The sequence below is a fragment of the Strix uralensis genome, chromosome 1 (assembly GCF_047716275.1).
Source record: "Strix uralensis isolate ZFMK-TIS-50842 chromosome 1, bStrUra1, whole genome shotgun sequence".
Classification (NCBI taxonomy): Eukaryota; Metazoa; Chordata; class Aves; order Strigiformes; family Strigidae; genus Strix; species Strix uralensis.
The window spans coordinates 98,671,982-98,690,409 of record NC_133972.1 but is presented as its reverse complement, the minus strand read 5'-3'; the positions used below and the strand labels follow the sequence as shown (position 1 = coordinate 98,690,409).

Here is an 18,428-nt window from a genome sequence, read left to right as displayed (position 1 = left end):
TGGGGCAGGGCAAAAGGAGGAGTTTTCCTACCTCCTGGAGCTGCTGTCAGTACAGGTGTGTGCAACACAGGGGCCTCATCCAGGCAGAGCCTGTTACCAACCTGTGCTGTGGGTTGGAGAGAAAGAAAGAAGAGACATGCCATAGTCATGGCAGCTGTGAAAGCTGAGAGGCAGAGGCGACAGACCAGGGCTTATGAGAAACAGACTGTGGATAGGTTCAGAGACAGTTTCTCCAAAGAGTGAAGATATTGACGGTTTAGTGAAGAGGAGCTAAGAGGTATTTGTATTTAAAATTTTGTTCTCTTGTTTATTCACCCTCACTTTCTGTTCTTACAGATGATACTGTAGCGGCAGCTTCTTAGGCTTGTGTTTTTATCGGCCTGATTGTGTATTCAAATAGCATAATTATGCGACGTGCTTTAAAATATACCTGCTTTAAAACTAAAAGCACTACTTCCTTTGAGGTCAGAAGGGGATATTCATTAAAATTGCCTCCTGCAGGTTGTCTCAATCACTATCACTTCCAGCACAATAAATGTCCTTATTTATTGTTTAGATAACGTCAGTCTTGTAGGTGCTGAGCAGCAGGCTTATTTTTTATTTATATAGTTATTTATTTATGTTGACATTCTGTCTCTTCTTTCAAACTCCTTTGGTAAGTGACAGTTCTATCTCTGTGTGAGTCAAATTTCAATGAGTTTAGACTTTTAAGTAAACTAAATGTCTCTTTTTCCTTTGAATTGTTAGGATGCTCAAAAAAGTGGCTGACAACATGTCATAACTCAATTGCATGTTTGTGTGGTTTTTTAAGACATGTTTACTGTAATTAAGCTAACCATTTTGGAGCAACATATTGAACATGCAGAGTATTCAACAGGATTCATTCAGCGTACTTCAGGGGCAGTTTATAGAGCAATTAGCCTAAGCCTTCCTTAAACTCTTTTTCCTTTAAAATGAAAGAGATGGTGTATGTAGTGGTATAATATTGGTCCTCGAATCCAGTGTAGCCTGTACAGTCAAAACCAGGACTTTACTTCAGGGCTAGGTTTATAGCAGCAAGTTTTGTAACACTTTATAGTATGCTGTGCTCTACATCAGACTTTTTAAAATATTTTATTTTTTTTTAACCTTTCAGTATAACTTTCATTATGATAAAATCCCCCTGGTTCTGTGTGTAGTTCAGCCTTTACTACCTCCCTCTTGCTCTGCACCATGGTGTCTGATGAGGAAACCGGTAAATACACATAAAATTTACAAAAGGTTTCCTTTGTTCCAGCAAATTCCTTCTTCCTGTGTTCTCATTTGTAATCTCCAAGAGGAATAATCCCATTGGTTTCAGTAGCAGTTGGTCTATGAACTGTGCATTCAGCAGATGTCCAGTCTGTTTAGTTATCAGAACCAACAGATTTTGAAAACACATTCCCACTAACAAGTAAGGCATCAGAGGTGCTGAAAGCACAGACTATGCTTGTAAGAGCAGGTTCTAGAAAACCTCTGTGCTCGTCATTCTCTCCTTCCCTGAAACAGAAATACCAAGTGCTGAAGGATTATTAAAAGACAAGCTCTGCTGCCACCTGCTTACTTAATTCGATGTAGCAGTTGAAGCAGCTTCACGAGTGAATTGGGAATGAATAAAAAAGCAGCTAAACTGCTTCTAGTAGCAGCTCTGCATGTCTGTTGTTGGTCAACATTTTTTTCTGAAATGCTTACGACAATAAGTACTAGGAGTAATTAATGAATATTGTGGCTTACGAGGCAATATTAGAACTTTAATATGTCTTCTCTTGTCCTTTCATTGCCTGCCTTTTCCAGTTCCTCCATCAAAAACTCAGTCTGAACCTTCTCTGAACTATAGAGGTACTGTACAATGCTGCTGAGGGAAAACCATCTTTCCCTTCACTCTATGATTAATGTGGGTTTGGTAGATGGCTCTTTAAGAACGTCTCATAAAATGCTGTAGAGAAACAAGCTATTTTCAATCTGTCTTGTCTTTTGCAAAGTGTTGTTCACATCTCTGTGCTTTTGGTCAGAACAAACACACTTCTGGGCATATTGCTTCTTCAGTAATTGCCATTAAAATGTCAGCCACTAACAAATCCTGTCATTTAAGTGTTCTGTGGTATGATATGTTTCTGTACAGATTCCAAGCCTTTTCAGGTTTCCTAAAGCATGATTAGCTGAATTTCAGAAATACTAACATTTCAGAGTTCTCTTGGATTCAGAATTTATTCAGTAGCAAAGACAGAATATTTTGAGATCTATGACATCTTCCACTGATTTCAATTTACATGCAATGAAGCTTTTTAATATCAAACCTATGTATACACATTGGATAACTCTGAATAGATTCTGACTTCTGAATTGCTATTGGGGGTGGGGTTTGATTAGATACATTGGTTCTTCTGCATCTAGTTAAACAGAAAATGTGTGTATTTAGCATATGCTTTTCCCCCACTGAATCTGTTATAATACATTGCTTAAATTAATTATGCTCAAGAAAGGTACGGCTGATTTCTAACTGGCTTTGCTTGTTTGCATTACTAGTAAACACAACATAACCAAAATAAAACTGTGAAGAACTTCTTTAAATTTTCAGGAAGGAAGTCTACCTCCAGTAGGTGATAGCCATCGAGCAAATCTTAGCTCATGGCCTATTGTCTCCTGACTTCACTAATGCCAGTACTTTCCCCCCTAATTTTATTATTTTTATTGTTTTATTATTTATTATTCTTTTATTACTTGCTGTGGCGTCCTCTTATATAGAGCATAATACTAGAGAGAATATCTACTGTATATATTTAAGAAAAATTGATACAGATTTATAAAGATTCCTTGCTGTTTTGAGATGATATGCTATGTTTAAAATACCAATTTGTTAGTATTATACAATGTTTAATGGTAATGTGGATCATCAACTGTTACTGATAGTTTATGCTAACCCTTTATCATTATTGTTCATAGTTGAAGACTATGTGAGTAAGGGAATCATGATCCACAAATAGCTGCAGCCCAGCCCCGAGCAGAAAACCAGCAGTTTCTGGTGAATGAGCATAGGCAGCACTTAGTATTTGAGGAAAGTATTAATTTATTACTGTATTTTTTTGCAGTAGAGTTGCAACCTTTCTTAAGGATAGTTTCTCCCTGTTTTCCTCTGGGTTCATCATCTTTTCTGTTGTGCTTTGAACTATTGTATGCAATTAACACCTTCTAACAAATGACATTGTTGATATGCGTGACCTGTGTGAAAATCACCTGCTTTGTGTGAAATGCAAGTTAGTTTACAGGAGTTCTGGGATGAGGGGTTTTTTGTGAAGTAAACCTTTATTTTGTGTCAACAAACACGTCATTTCACATTTGCTTCTTAATTGTCATTAAACAAATAAAGCAGTTATTTACAAAAGAAAACAATTTTTCTCTGTACATTAAACTTTGTGTGTGCTAGTGGGATACTCTGATGTGCTTGGGACCAGGAAGAAATCTTTATAGCATTATATACCAATAAAAAAGTGGGAGAGCTTTACAGTCTGTATACTGAATGTCAAACCAATAGTCGTTCCCTGTAATGCATGACCATATCATTTTGCTCATCCAGCTTGGCTGGTGTGGGAGAGATTGAAGTGATACTAAATGGTCTGAGTTTCTTAGCTGGTTCAAGGAGAACTTGCATGTTTGAGCTCTTACAGCCTGAAATGCATATAGACTCCCCTCTTTTCCCGCCTGAAGTAAAAACACCAAGATGAGAAAAGATGAGCACAACCAGCTGATTTAAGTTCTAAGGAGAGCTCTTTTTGTGAGGGAAAGGTCTCTTTCCTCTTCATGGAGCTTTATCCAAATTGACATTGAGTCTTTCCATTAACTTCACTGTGTTGTTAGGCCTGTGAATTGTTAAAGATACTCCCCATCTTTGCGAGTATTTCTGAAGGCTAAGCAACTTGCTCATGTTTTGTCTTTTAATAAAGATTACTAAATTGTGATTGAAAATTTACTGCAGTTTATTAAATTATTCCATTTGCCTCCATCAGATTTTGGAACAAACTCAGAACAAATAAAAGTTTGCTAAAAAAGAAAGTGCAGGATCTGGCAGTTACTTAGATAATTCAGTTTGTAACATCTCCAGCTCATAAAAATACAGCATTAATCCAGGATGCTTAAAAATACCGATCTTCTGAATTGCAAAAATGTAAAAAATATTCCATTATAATTGTTTCAGAATCAAGTCGAAAGGCTTCAGTAAGCAATGATGCAATAGAAAAAGAAAAGACAAGACTTCTGGGATTGTTTAAAGCTGATAGAAGAAGCAGCAAGGTAAGTGCTCAACAGTGTACTACCTCACTAAAACCAATTGTTTTATTTACAGGTGTATTATGTCTGTGGGTGGTGGCATGCATTTGGAGTTTTTTTGTCTTTTCCTTCTTTTCCTTCTTTTCCTTTTCCTTCTTTTCCTTCTTTTCCTTCCAGGAGTAATCTGTTAGCAGGTGCGTAAACTGTGTTTAACAAGTGCAGCCTGATGGAGATATCAGCTGCTTATTGAAAGGGTCAGGCATGTTGACCATTTTTTAATTTATTTTTCTAAAATGCTGTGGGTTCAGTAGGTGTTGACAAAGGGCAGTACTCTCAAGCAACTTATGTCCACGTATTAGTAGTGCTCAGATTACAAAATGCATTTATGAAAGAACTGATGTAATATAGAACAATTAAGATATCAAGTAGAAGTATCTTATTAACTCTTCTGTACATGGGTGATAATCTGTTTTAAAGTATTTATATCTTCAGGAAGCTCTGTGCAGTCATGCTATTGCCATTTCCAAGTCTGTAAAACCAATGAATCAGGTGTAGAAGAAATAACTTGCATTACTAAAATGAAGGATCAGTATTTGCTGAGGTGCATGTTAGGCATTTTTACCTTTGTTTTTAATCTTGGTTTGAAAAATTTGAAAAATAAATTTTCTATAAAATAATTTTCTTCTGTTGAGATGCCTTTATGAAAAATCTGTCATTCATCACAGAAATTAAATACAGAAAAACTTTCTAATTTGGGAACATAACAAAAATACTAGGCTTTTAGCTTCATACTTTTTGCATCCTTCACTATAAATATCAGCGTCAACTGGTTTTGTTTGTAAAGTGTTTAATACTCTAGGATGTCAGAATAAAAAGGAAACTTTCTTTTGTCTAGTTTAAAAAGCCCTCCAAGGTTTTGCGGTGAAATCATAAAATGTGTCTCTGATTAACTGGTACTAAGAAACATATGCTTGTTAATGGATCAGTGTTTCACTTACCCTTCCAGTCTTCTCAGTCATGTATTTAAAACTGTGAAAGCTTTCCAAAATCTTTATTAGTTCTCTGCCCTTTTGATTATGATCAAATCTGGAGTGCTTTTGCCAGGGAATAGCTTCCTTTATGGACACTGGGAGTTACTGTGTTGAAAAATCTGATCTGTCATGGATGCTGAACTATTCTTACATCTTATAAAGGACACATGAAAACTGTATTTTATAAGATAGAAAGTCAGTCACTTTCAGAGTATTATTCTCCATAGAAAATATTTCTCATTTAGAAGGGAACAAAAACATAACTGGAGCAGTAATGCTGTATCTGCCTGGAAGAATCAATTAAACAAGGAAGCTCAGCTTCAGCCTCTAGAGCACGCTGTGGGGCTGTAGCTCTTCTGGAAGAACCACATATATTACAGCACGCAGTTTCTGCATTATAGTTTGTCCTCTGATTCCATTTTCCTGAACATTGGTATGAAGTGTGTGCTCTTAGAATTCTAACTCCTGAAGCAGCTCAGATTTAACTTGTAAAATATTTACACTTGCAACCTTAGAAAAAGTTGCTATGAAGCATTGCAATTCTGTGGTTACTGCAGTGGGTTTCTCACAGCTGAGTTTGGAATGAGTGTCCCAAGGTTGCAAACTCCTGTCTTTTTTTCTATTCTCTTCCTCATTCTTGTTAATCAAAGACAAAGGAGGTGATACTCTGAGGGTTTTCAAAATGCAAATTTTAATAGATGCTAGGGATATTGAGACTTAGTTATAAGTTACAAGTAGTATTTGACCTGAGAAAAAGTAGGAATTGTACAAACAAGTATGAGAAACAGCTTCTAAATCTGAGGTAATGGTGTAAGACTTTCTTGCTGCTAGTTCTGACAAATTAATTGACTTTTCTTTGTCATTTCTTTGTTGGATTCCTACTTTCAAATGACAAATACTCTGTAGGAAAAGAAGCTAAATCAATCACTTTTAATCCAGCAAGGAAATAATTGTTGCCTTTTCAATAAAAACCTCTAGGTGTTTGAACCCAAGTAGATGGAAGAATTACTGAAAACTGAAGAATAGCAGAGCACACAGGAGCAAACAGATGTTAACTAGCCATAAGACATCTGGCTTGGTATTGTGGAAGATTTCTAGCCAAAACAGCAGTGAAACTGCTGAACAGCGTTAGCAGAATGAGGGCAAATTAATTAAGTTATTTTAAGAAAGGATTTTTGTAGGTTTATGAAGGGATTATATGATGGGATGCCCTGTGATTTCAGGTACTGGTATCAAAGGCTCAGAGTTCCTAAACTGTGCTCTTTACAGTTATTCTTATATTTTTACTCCTCCGCAAGAGGATTATGATTTGCAGTGATGCTCTGTGTGTGTGTGTGTATGTAGTCATGCATAGTCTGTATTTTAGAACTATTTGTTAGCAAGTACTGTCCAAAGTCTTGCACAGTAGTAGCACTGCAGAGTTGCAGGCATTTACAAGGGGAAGGAAATTTCTTTTGCAAGGAAAGAAGAGTATTAGCCTGTGTTGCAAACTGTCCTGGATCAAGTGTCACTGCACGCTACAGGCCTACGCTCAGATTTCCATGCCCACACACATACTTTCTTTCTCAGCTCGCTCACTGAAAGCAATAATCGTGATATGACAATACACTAGGCCTATCTTTTTCGAAAAAAAACTTTCTCCTATATTAAAAACACCGTGATGTAGAATGAAAGCAGAGTCTTATTCTCATGGCTGATACAAATTTGTTGTAAGTATTTCTTTGGTTAACTTTGTACTGGCAGGCTTAATGCCAGATCAGGTATCATCTTGTTCTCTCCATTCTAATTTTATGCTGGATCAGTTACCCTCTGTTCTCCTGCAGCTGGCATAAAAAACATAAAGGTGGCATGAACTCCATATCTTTTTGATGTGAAATGTAGTCATGTGCCTGAGGCTAAATCCAGATCAAATTGGCACTGCTAAGCAATCCAGTAGAGCAGAGGTCCTGTGCAGACAATCATGGGATCTAGGCTTAAGTAGGGTATATGCTAGCGCACAGAAGCAGTCCTGTCATTGACAAGTCACAGGGAGAAGTTCTCTGCTTGTTCCTCTGTGTCTCTGGGTTAAGCAGACTTGCAACAGAGTTGCTTACTACCTGTTTTCCTCCTTGCCCGAAAATTGTTCTGTTTCTTTATATTCTTAATCTTTCTGCTAATGGATTTCTTAGGACCTTGCCTAAGAGAAATTTTGCAGACTACTACAAAGTTTCTCAGCAATCAGGTCCAGCACTACTGAGACAGTTTGTTTTTGATCTGTGATGAGGTTTGATGCTTTGCTCTGGTATGTTTTTGCTGTTTTGTTTCCTTTGCTGCTGCTCTGTAGGATACTTGTTTGTGTTACAGACAGAAGAACACTTGAGGATGAACAGAGATTGTTGTGAGGAGGATGTTTTTAGTTCTACATCTACAAGTGAAGGAAGCTTGGATGTAAGTACTAACATGGCTTGTAGATGCTATTGCGTTCCTATTAGATCCTGCAGTTTGAATAACCAGAAACCACTGCTATTCCTGATGCTTAGCCAAGTAGAAGTAGAAATAGCTTACTTCTTAACAGGCTTAGTTACGTGAGTGCACAGTTTGCATATCTTGATGAAATTAAAATGCAACGTGCTGTCTTCAAATAAAACTTGCTAGCTTCGCTATAAATAAAGTTTCTTTCCAAGTTAAATTCTAAGCAGTTGTGAGTAGAAAGCGTTTTAACCAGTGACATAGGTGTTGTGACTGTAAGACGGTGATAGTACTGCATGATACAAGAGTATGTTTGCCTTATCAGTGACATTTAGAGGGAGCTTTTTTCTTAATGAAACCGCGCCTCACATTTTTATCCCTTTACATGACTTCTGCAGCATGGCAGCATTCCATTTGTTTCATAAGTAGCTTGAGGATGGAGAGTACTTTTGTTTTAAACAAGTACTTTGTGAAGTACTTCAATAGGTTTTGGGGTACTAAAATCCTGTGAACTACATTTAGAAAGGTTTTTAAATGCCTGACAGAATACTAAATTATGAGGATTTAGGTATCTAATTAGGAAGTGTGAATCCTAAATATTTTTGTAAGGCTGTTCTGGTGGATTAGTAATCATAATAAATGGTATGTCTTTTTGTTATCATATTTTCAAAACCTGGAGAAGACTCTGTTCAGGACATGATAGAAACCTGAAATTGGAGGTTCAACTCTGAATCCCCCTTTCAGAAACAGGTATTTGGAAAAGGAGTGCTAATCCATAAAATGTACAGCTCACTAGCCACAGAGAAGGGTGACAGAAAATTGTGGAAAAAATGGAGTGAGAAAACAAATCCCAGATAAAAAGGATAAAATAAAAGAAGTCAGAAGGGAGAAATAGGTGGAGAAGTGATTGACTGTGAAGTTAAAAAAACTGTCTCTGCAAATCTGGGAAGACTTCACAATGAAAGAGTACTGAAATAGGAAAGCTGCTTATGACACTAAAAATTTGGGTAACAGTATAAAGATGAATGTTTTAGCGAGAGCACTGTATTTAATATAAAGTCCTAGTAGAGGATGATGTAGGCAATTGAAATATACTAGGCAAAAGTATAGAAAAACCATCACAAACTCTGCCAAAATAAAATAATCTTGTGGTTTGTATTCACTGCCATTATAAATTAATCTCAGTATCTTGATACCCAAGTACTAGAAGAGAAGGGGAAGGAAGAGGAGGCATTCCAAGTGAGGCTATGAAGGTAGTTCAGATGCTCTGAAATGTCTCTTACACTAGTGTGTGGTGCTTTGCTCTGATGAGAGACATCTCTTAATTTATTGTGGTAGGGAATATTATAGGGCAAATCATGAATGAAGATTGGGGTTTTTTTCCTTTGACATTGATGAAAAAAAGTTTCCAAAACCATCTTGAACATGTAACTGTCTTCTAAAGGCACAGGTGATAGGGAGAAAAGGGATCTTGAAGAGGTAAAAAATGTTTTCTTTTTATTCAGTTACATGAACATGTCAGGGATTTAGGTTTTTTTCTCTTTCCTCTTAAGACCAATTAATCTTCGAGAACAATGTAGCCAGTGTTCAGTGTTTACATCTTTCCCTTCTGGCTTGACACTTGTATTTGTATGAGCACCAGTCCTTCTAAGACATAAGTATATATTTAAATGACAGTATTGATGTAGTTCCATTTAATTTGGTACTATTCTGTTAAAGCTTGCAGAAGATGTATAAAATAAGTATAACAGTTACGTTCAGCAGCACAGAAGGTCAATCCTTTGAATAGGCTAGATGGACTTCAAGAAAAAGGTCAACAATTGTGACGTCTTAAGTGAAAAATTCTAAAATACTGTGAACTTGGCATAGATAGTTGGCATAGATAACTTGTATTAACTTAAGATAAAGTTCAATTGGACATGCCAATAAAAGCACTTTGTAATCTTAAAAATTCAGCTTAGTAGTTCCTTACGGACTAGACTTTCAGACCCCAGATCATTTTGGGTAATTCTTTATTCCACTTGCTCAAAAGATATCCTCACTTATTTACTTCAGTGGAACTGAGTATCCTTCTTCAAAACGAGTGGTATCTCACATAGCCATATATGTGAAATAGACATTTAGAGATAATTATATAGAAGTTTAACTGAGCTAAAATAGGACTTTTGGCAAAATGTCATCCAGTAGAGGCTTCCTCTTTTGCAATTTCCTCAGGCCTACTTTCTGTTACTGTTTTGGGTCATCTGAAAGAATTTTGCATTTGCTGTGCGGGAATCAAAGGCAAAGTTTCAGATTTATTTCTGAAAGGAAAATAGTTTTCCATTGCCTGCAGCACAGTGCCAGGAGATACACTGGCTGGATCAGGAAAGTTTTTCTTGCCTATAAGGAAATAGGCAACTCATGAAGTATTAGTGAGGTAGGGGCATGAACTTCAGTATGCTTAGTTTAAATCCTTTTCTCACTATTATGTAGTGGTGATGCGCACTGAATTGTAGAAAAAGTAATGATTCTGTTCTGAGTATTGATTGGGGTTTTTTTGAAAACTGAGCAATGTGAAAGAATGGAATAAAGGTGTAAGAAATAAGAGATCCTTAGTATTTATTCAAGCACAAGTTATATATGCTTTTTAACCACCAAACCATTCTCAGTGCTGTATTTATCTAATTATTATTGGAATTATTAATGCCTCTAAAAAGTACTTTGGATTGTTGATGAGGAAGCAGATTTTCAAAGTCAAGATGGGAAAGTCAACACATTATGCTTGAGGTGAAAGGACATTTGTTCACGGTATCAGCAAAAATAAAGGTGAAAAAAGAAGAATTTGTTAACACCTTAGAGAAAGAGAGTGTAAAAATGCAAGAAAAGAATTCTCCATGACAATCCTCAGAGTGCAGCAGTTCATTATACCACACGTCAATAAAGGATCTGAAATCTAATGGTGTATTGCAAACGAAACAGAAATCTTTTCCCTTAATCTGTTCCAGTTTTGTGCTAAGCAGATGAGCTTTATATCCGGGTTAACTTTTCACAAATCAAATGCTATTGAAATGCATTTTCAATATGTGTGTAAATACAACATACAAATAAAGCAATGGGAAGTTGCAGCACAGTTAACTGTATTCCACTTTTTGTGTGCCGAAGGCAGACAGTCAGAGCTGGAATTCAGAACAGTGGGGAAAAAAAGGGAATTTAAGTCATCTCTGCCGCTTGGTGTCACTGTCCTCAAATAAACAGTTGATCAAGATGAAACCCGATACTTGGAACGCAGGACTAAAATTAGCTGGTTTTATTTTTGGGGCCTTCGTGTTTTCATAAATCAACAGCAAAAAAACACGTCTCAAGTGCTGAACGACATGTAGCTCTGATGTGGACTTTGTTTATGTAATAAATCAGCTTGGGAAAAAAATATTTAGAAGTACAGCCAGGGACACTTATCGGAGGACTTGAAACTTCAGCACAAAGTCTTATCACACAAGGTTTCTCTAGTTCAAACAGCGCTTCAGCAGAGCAATGTTAGAGGATTTTCATCAGGACCATTTTTAAAAAATCTACTCTTCAGCGTATGTCTGAATATAGGTGTTCCTCATAACAGAATCAATGAACCTAAATGAAGCAGATACTCCAGTAGTTCCCTGCTTAATGAATCTGTCACGGCTATTATTATGTATGTTCATGAACAAAACTATCAGGGAATAAAAAAAATGTCATTTTAAATTCCAAACAGCAGATACGTTTAGGGAATGTGTATGGGTTTTTTTATTTCATAGTACCTGTATAATTGCAAGATCATGTTACAGAAAAAAAATACTGTAGTAATGTTTGAAAAAAGTCATCATGACTTCTGGTGCATTACTAACCTTGGCAGTCATTTCTTAAATTATGGGAACAGCTATTTTCCCTATAAAAGCTTTTAAAAAAATATATTATTTACCTTTTCAGGGCCTTGTTTGCTCTTAATGTACTCTAACTTTTATGCCCTCATTGATGGCAAGAGTTATTCATGATATGCTTTCCCAGTTCAGAAATGGTTAGAAAGAAGGATCAAGTACAGTTATGCAAAAGCAACTGGAAATGTGATTTCTCTTCAATTGTGGTAGGTCCCAGGTGATCAGTTAATACCATGTACTGTCAAAGATTTCACCTCACAGGGCCAGGTACAATTTAGGGCAGTAGGAATGAGAATACTGCCCATGTCATCCAAATGGAAGTTAACAGCCATCTACTTTTAATACTTCCAGTCACATTCACTTTAAATTCCTGTTTTCATGTTCTTGCTGCTTGGTCTCCTGGCAATGCTTAGGATGATGTTGGTTAAGTGTGTTAAGGGTCAAATCCTGGGATAGTTCTGTTGCATTTTATACAGTTAGAGTAATCTATGTACATTGTCAAAGGTGTAGGTTGTGATCTGGCCTTGAAACAATTTTGCTTAGTGTGGTTTTGTTTGCAAAACATAAAATTCAACAAACTGAGTATGGAGAGTTGTGTAAATGCTGCAACAGACTGGTCTGTTCCCCCTCAGTCTTCTGTTACAGGGTGCCTGTAAGTCAGTAGTTAGATATCAGAGGATAACACTAGGGAAGATACAGTATAGTTATAAATTATTTCATTTGTGCAACTGTTTACAAGATTAGAAGAAAAACATTTATTAAGCACCAGGTATCTCAGGTTAAGGTTCAATATCACAGTAGAGTTAGTTTTATTTTGCTATCTTGTGATACTCTCTAAAAAAAAAAAAATCATTTTATTGTTAACTTTCCTTAGTAAGAAAAGAGGTTTGCCAGAGACATCTGACTTGTGACTGACATTCAGAGAATTCCAATAGGTAGCAAAGATGATGGTGATCAACTTTCTTTCTCCTTGTCTACTGAGGGCAGGACAAGAAGTAATGTGCTTTATATAGAGCAATGAAAATTTAACTTGGATATTAGAGGGGAAAAAAATATGACTCCATGGAGGTTTCACAAGGGACCAGGTTATTAAAGAGAATGTGAAATCTTTATCATCACCTAATCTGTAAAACCTCCAAAAATGTCTAGAGGATGAGCTACACATACTTGATTCTGTCTTGAAGCAGAGGGATAGATTAGGTGGATCGTGGAGGTGCCTTTCAGCCAGATTATGGCTGCTGAAGAGATGCAGCTGTACCCACCTCCGTCTGTGGTGTGCACTTACAGGATATTAACTGTCTTTGTTCATGTGAATCATAGATACTTTTACATAATATAATATCTTTAGGTTTTTTTCTTACAGTATTTGATAGCAGAAGGCAAGACCTTGAAACAGTGTCTGCCTGCTACCAGACTTCAAGGTCTTGTTACAAAGCATGGTATTACTAGACCTCTTCAAAGAAAAGGTCCTCAGAGTTAGTGGGGGAAAAAAAATCATCTCAGAACCTGCTGAACTACTCTGGCTCAAAAAAAAAAAAAAAAAAAAAAAAGCCTGAGACAGACACCTGGAAGTGAAAGTCTCAGCAGCTATGGTTAAAGCATGGTAAAGTTACAAGCTATTAAAAACAGCATCTGGTGAAAAGACAAGTCAGCTGACCCCTGTTCTGCCTGTGCTGCTTATCTTGTACTACCACAGGATTGCCAACTTCATGCATTCAAAAATTGCTCATCGGCTCTTGCGCTCACCACACAAGTGGCTTAAGATCATGAGATTTGAAAACAAATCATTTAGGATGGACTTCCCTCCATTTGGCTTCTGAGCATTAGGTTTGTAAAGGTCACATTTCTAAACATTTGTGACCATGAAGGTTTTATTAAAAACAATAGATTATTAGGTAGTCATTGGTTGCCAGAACCTGCATCTTTACATAAAACCACAATTCAGAGTAAAATCATCACAACACAGTGCATTCGAGCTGTTGCTTTTAAAAAGGCAACTCGGACACTTCAGTTCCTGCAGTGGTTTTTGCAGGACCTTTTGAAAGAAATAGTCTCAAGAAACGTTCTGGGATGAACAGAGAGAAATGGATCAAGTTGAATTGAAAGGGCTTGAGTATCTACAAAAGGAACTGGGCACAACTATGCCTGGCAGTACGTGTTTTAAATACTCAACAGAGTGGGCTTCTGTTGGACACCGGATCTAAGCATCCCAGAGCTAGATTTCCCAAGTTTTGAAGCCACTGAGATCTGCACAGCAGGAGTTGTACGTTAAACTCTGCCCATCCTCTGTGTCTGCTACCTGCCTCTGCTCAAGATTTGAAACCTTGAGTCAGCTGCTAGATTTAGGTATTTAAAGCTTTTACTCTAAAAGCTTACCACCTACCACTGTTAGCCAAAATGTGAGAACTAAGTTCGGTTCTCTTCTCTGCCTTTAGAGATACCAGCCAATCTTCTATCTCTCTCAGGACCATTATTGAGAGAATTATTTCCTCCTTTGCAAAGAAAACCAAAATACTTGCTTGGCTAGAGACTGCCTGGAACAAAGCTGTAAGGTATTCTTGATGTGGGAAGCACCCTTTTGTAAAAATATTCAGTGACTCAGAAAGAGAGAGCCAGAGCAAGCTTAACTATTCAGACCAGTAGCGAAATAACTTAAGTGTGGTGGCAGCTCTGGGTTCCAGTGCCAGCACCAGAGATGTTTTTCTATGTTTTGTGCTAAGCAAATGTTAAATCCAGCAAATAAGTAACCACTGAAGCTAGAACTGGACAAGCCAAGTGGCTGTTGCTCCCTGCCCAGATGAGTGCCCTAATCTCAGTCTCTTTCTAGCTAAATTCATATTCATGTCCTTGAACAGAGAATAAGCTCACTCTGCTCATGGGAGGGGCATGTTTGTTTTTTCTCAACTAGGAGAAGGTTTTGCACCTGGATTTACCATATTCTTATGGAATCATTGAATTTGGGGCAGGGGGAAGGACAAGACAGGAGAGAAATACCATAGCTTCCTCTTCTAGCAGTTATGTTTTTTGTGGAGCCAGGTTTCTTACTTGTGCTTTAAGCACACCTATGAGATCAAGACCCCTGTCTGATGAAGATGGAGAGATTTGCCAGTTTCATGGGTTTCTCCACAGTTTTCCCACTCAGCATGCCCAGAAGCAGAATTCGGGCACCTAAATGGGAGTAAGCACATCAGAAGGGTATGCGTCAGGCTTATTGAAGGGAGCGCACAAAGCGGTGTGAGTTAGGGAGGCCCAACTTGACAGGAGCACTGTAACGTAGGCTAGTGTGAGGCAATTCAGCTTCCAGACCTGGGCTGCATGGCATCGTTTTCTATACTGTGGATGTACCCAGTCGGTCTGGCGTAAGTTGGCTCAGATATCTCCCTCGGATGTTTAATTAAGACCTGGTGACACACCCTTAACCACCCAAATCCTTTTATGTCTGATTCATCTTTTGTTACTGATTTCACTGAAAAGTTCTGAAGTTAACTCGCTGGAAAAAACAGAATAAAGCAGCAGGTAATAAGACCAATGGCTTTTAATTTGCATTAATAAAAGGACATTAAAAAAAAAACAAAGACAAACTTAAATTCCATTTGAGATTTTTCTAGGGACATCTCAACCGCTCAGGCTTTGCTTCCTTGGTATTTAATATTACCAGAGCCCCTTAATAGTGTATAATAGCCTTGTAATTCATATTCGGTCATAATTCATTCAGCATATTGTTCTTGGTGAAACTGGCAAGCATGCAGTGGTGTGGAAAATGCCACCTTTAAAGAAAAGTTTATCCCAGGATCAGGCTTTTCTTCAATTGGATAAGCAGAGGTGTAGTACCTTAAAAAAGTCTTTCACATATTTCTGTGTACATAAGTTTGGGATGGTCTGGGAATGAGTCAGAGAGTTATTAATTCCACTGCAAAGTACATTTCTGTTTGATTTAATGATGGGTATCCAAAATATTTCTTGTAAAGCTTTCCAGATGTAACTACTGTAGTAAAAGGATTAGTATGTATTTATGCCAATGCCCTTTACCAGGTGAAATCAGAAACAGCTAATTGTATGTCATTGACTCCATATTTCTAATCTACGATGGATTTTTTTTTCAGATAATAACACCTGTTTTTGTAGTAGCATACTCAGAATCACGTGCAACCATAGATTTATTATATTAGTCTAAAATATCCTATTAGCATATGTAGATTTTAGATACAGTGAAGATTTTTCAACACTGCTTGAAGTATAATTTATTTTCTTTTGCAAACAATTTCTGAGGCATGAGCGCTAATAGGATTTGGTTCTTTTCCAGCCTCTTCTGTGGACAGTGAAGACTCGATTTCATTAAAAGTAGTGGCAAACAATAACATTTCTTTTAATTAGATGATCTCATGATTTCCACACGTATTTGTTCTGTGCATTATTGTTCGTTGGCAAAACTGAGCTGCTTGGTAGCGTGTGAAACCATATGTCTCAATAACATCTTATGGCAGGTGAGGGAGGATTTGCAAAACAACATTTGCTGACATGACACAATGGATTTTACTTTGATGGGGAAGTTTTCCTAAGTGAACTTTATGGCTTAGTTCTCTCATGCAAAGTCAAACCTACATGAGGCTTAGCAGGCCTTACATGTGTCCCTTTAACTCAAAGAGTGGTTGTGTATATGAAGCAAAGACTGTATAGCACCAAGTACTGTGTGTGCTGCTCAACTGTTCATTACTACGGAAAGAGACCTTCTAATACTTGTAGTCTGTGTAGCTGTTTCACATTCTTTCTTCTTTTTTAATAAACAACTGTTAAATTAGGTTTTATTGGTCTTTTTTGTGCAGCTCCAATACTGATCTTCCCCTTTGAGCTTAGCAGAATGATTACAAATAATTCCAGACATTGCTTTTCCTCTTTCTCTCCAGTGTTTAAAATTTCATTTGAATCCTCAGCAGCATTTTGGGATGCACGCTGAAGTGGGGAAAGAGTGTGACAAATAGCGGTCAGTCTTTTTAAAGACTTTTACAACAGCATGAAGTAGTAATACGTTCAGTCAGATCCATTTTCTTGAATTATTTTTTTTTAATATCATTTACACTTTTAAGCAGATCTCAGAACACTTGGGGAAACTAAGAAAAATACTTCTGGTTTTATAAATGGTCAGCTTGAAGGCCAGAAGAGAAAGCAGGTCAAGGTGAGTAAGACATAGCCCTGCAGAGTTCTTAAGTGGATGAATAGCTGTAGGTGTTGGACCCACTGACTTTTTCAGTGTCATTCCAAGCACCTTTTCAAGTGTTTTGCTGGTTCAGTACCTCAGTGACCTGGCAAGAGAGCCAGGTGTGACCAATGTCTATGACAGTATAAGAAGTATACTGACAGAGCAAGATGGAGAGATTACCAGTAGATTTATGACTGTTAGTGCATAGTTCCCCCACATCCCCCTCCTCCGATTATAACATTTTCTTTTTTCCATCCCAGCAAATGCTCAAATACACATCTTGATTGTGATGTCTCCCAGTTTCAGCAGAGATACTGTGATTTCATTGACTCTAAATGGAGCTTGTTCTGATTTACAGTTGTTTGCATAGGACAAGAGTCAGGCCAGTAAAGTGCACTGTGGAGGTTTGCCTTGTAAAAACCTAATGGCAATGGATTTGGCAGAAGGGGGAAGGGAAGAAGAAACATTTAAGACTATTTATTAATCAAGAATTCCAGCAGTGAGGCTTTTCTTGCCTTGATTCTGGCAAATGTACAGATGAGAGATACTGTGCAGAGACAGTTTCTGCACAAACAGAGAAAGCCCTTCAAATGTAAACATTTGAGCAGCTGGCATGGGAGATTAGTGGAGCAGCGGTGGGAGGGGGGTAATATTGGATAGTGGTGCTGTCTAAATTTAACAAACGTTAAACAAGGTCCTTGTTCTAGTTTAAGGGTTACAGGTCAGAAAGACAATGTCAACTAAAAATACTGGCAATTGTACAAGTCAAAGCCATTAACTAGTATTGACTTAAAAGCAACTTGTCTTTCCAAAGTTATGACACCTTCCCCGACCCCCACCAAAAAAAAAAAAAGCAAAAGAAAAAAAGGGGTTTGGGAGAAAATAATCTATGCAACCTGTTTGAATTAAGAAAAAAAACATCCTCTATTTATGGAAAGGCAGCACTTCAAGACTTCTTAATGTTTTTGCATTGGATTGTGAACTTTCTTAATATATTGTTCTACTTTTAATTTCCTGTGGCTGAATATTATATCAAAAGAAGGCATCATGCTGAGGGTGAAAGTAGCGTAGGGTCTGTTAACTTTCTAGACATGTGTTCATATGCTGTTTAATATCATCTGGGTAGGGGGTTATGTTTTGTTTTTTTAAAGCCTTGCCAAATAGTTATACAGTTAGGCTATACATCAGGGTATCTGATCATGCATTGGGTTTTTTGGATTTTGTTTTTTAACTTGTGTTTTGAGCATGCTTTTAAAACAACTCCTTGCCTATTGGTTGTGATCCGATTCACGCATGTTTTGTTGGAAGTGCTTTACTTTCTTCATTTCTTTAGCAGTAGAGACTAAAGCATGGGTATTTGGAGCCAAATTTTATGTTTAAACAATCAGAGCTATGCTTTCTGTGCTGGCGTTGTTATGATTTTCATTGAGTTTGAAAGTATACCGAAGAAAAAGATTTCCTGGAAAAATGACAGCAGAGCCTAGTTTTGAGCATTACTGTCTTTTGGCATCGTAAAGTTAGAGTGACCATCAGAGACTTGATGCAGAACTCACTAGAGCCAGTGGAAAAATTCCTGCTGGTTTC

General features: G+C 37.3%; 1 protein-coding gene across 2 annotated transcripts in view; it reads left to right on the top strand.

Annotated features, from left to right (window-relative positions):
- The window catches only part of LOC141946015 (protein cordon-bleu-like), a 121,360-nt gene that overhangs the window by 55,278 nt on the left and 47,654 nt on the right, over positions 1-18,428 (top strand). Inside the window, exons 5-7 of one of the 2 annotated variants that reach the window (XM_074875084.1) lie at positions 1,813-1,857; positions 4,211-4,305; positions 7,656-7,739. In XM_074875084.1, coding sequence (XP_074731185.1) covers positions 1,813-1,857; positions 4,211-4,305; positions 7,656-7,739 — 224 coding nt within the window. The remainder of the gene's footprint in view (positions 1-1,812; positions 1,858-4,210; positions 4,306-7,655; positions 7,740-18,428) is intronic. The other variant, XM_074875093.1, reaches the window with a different exon arrangement.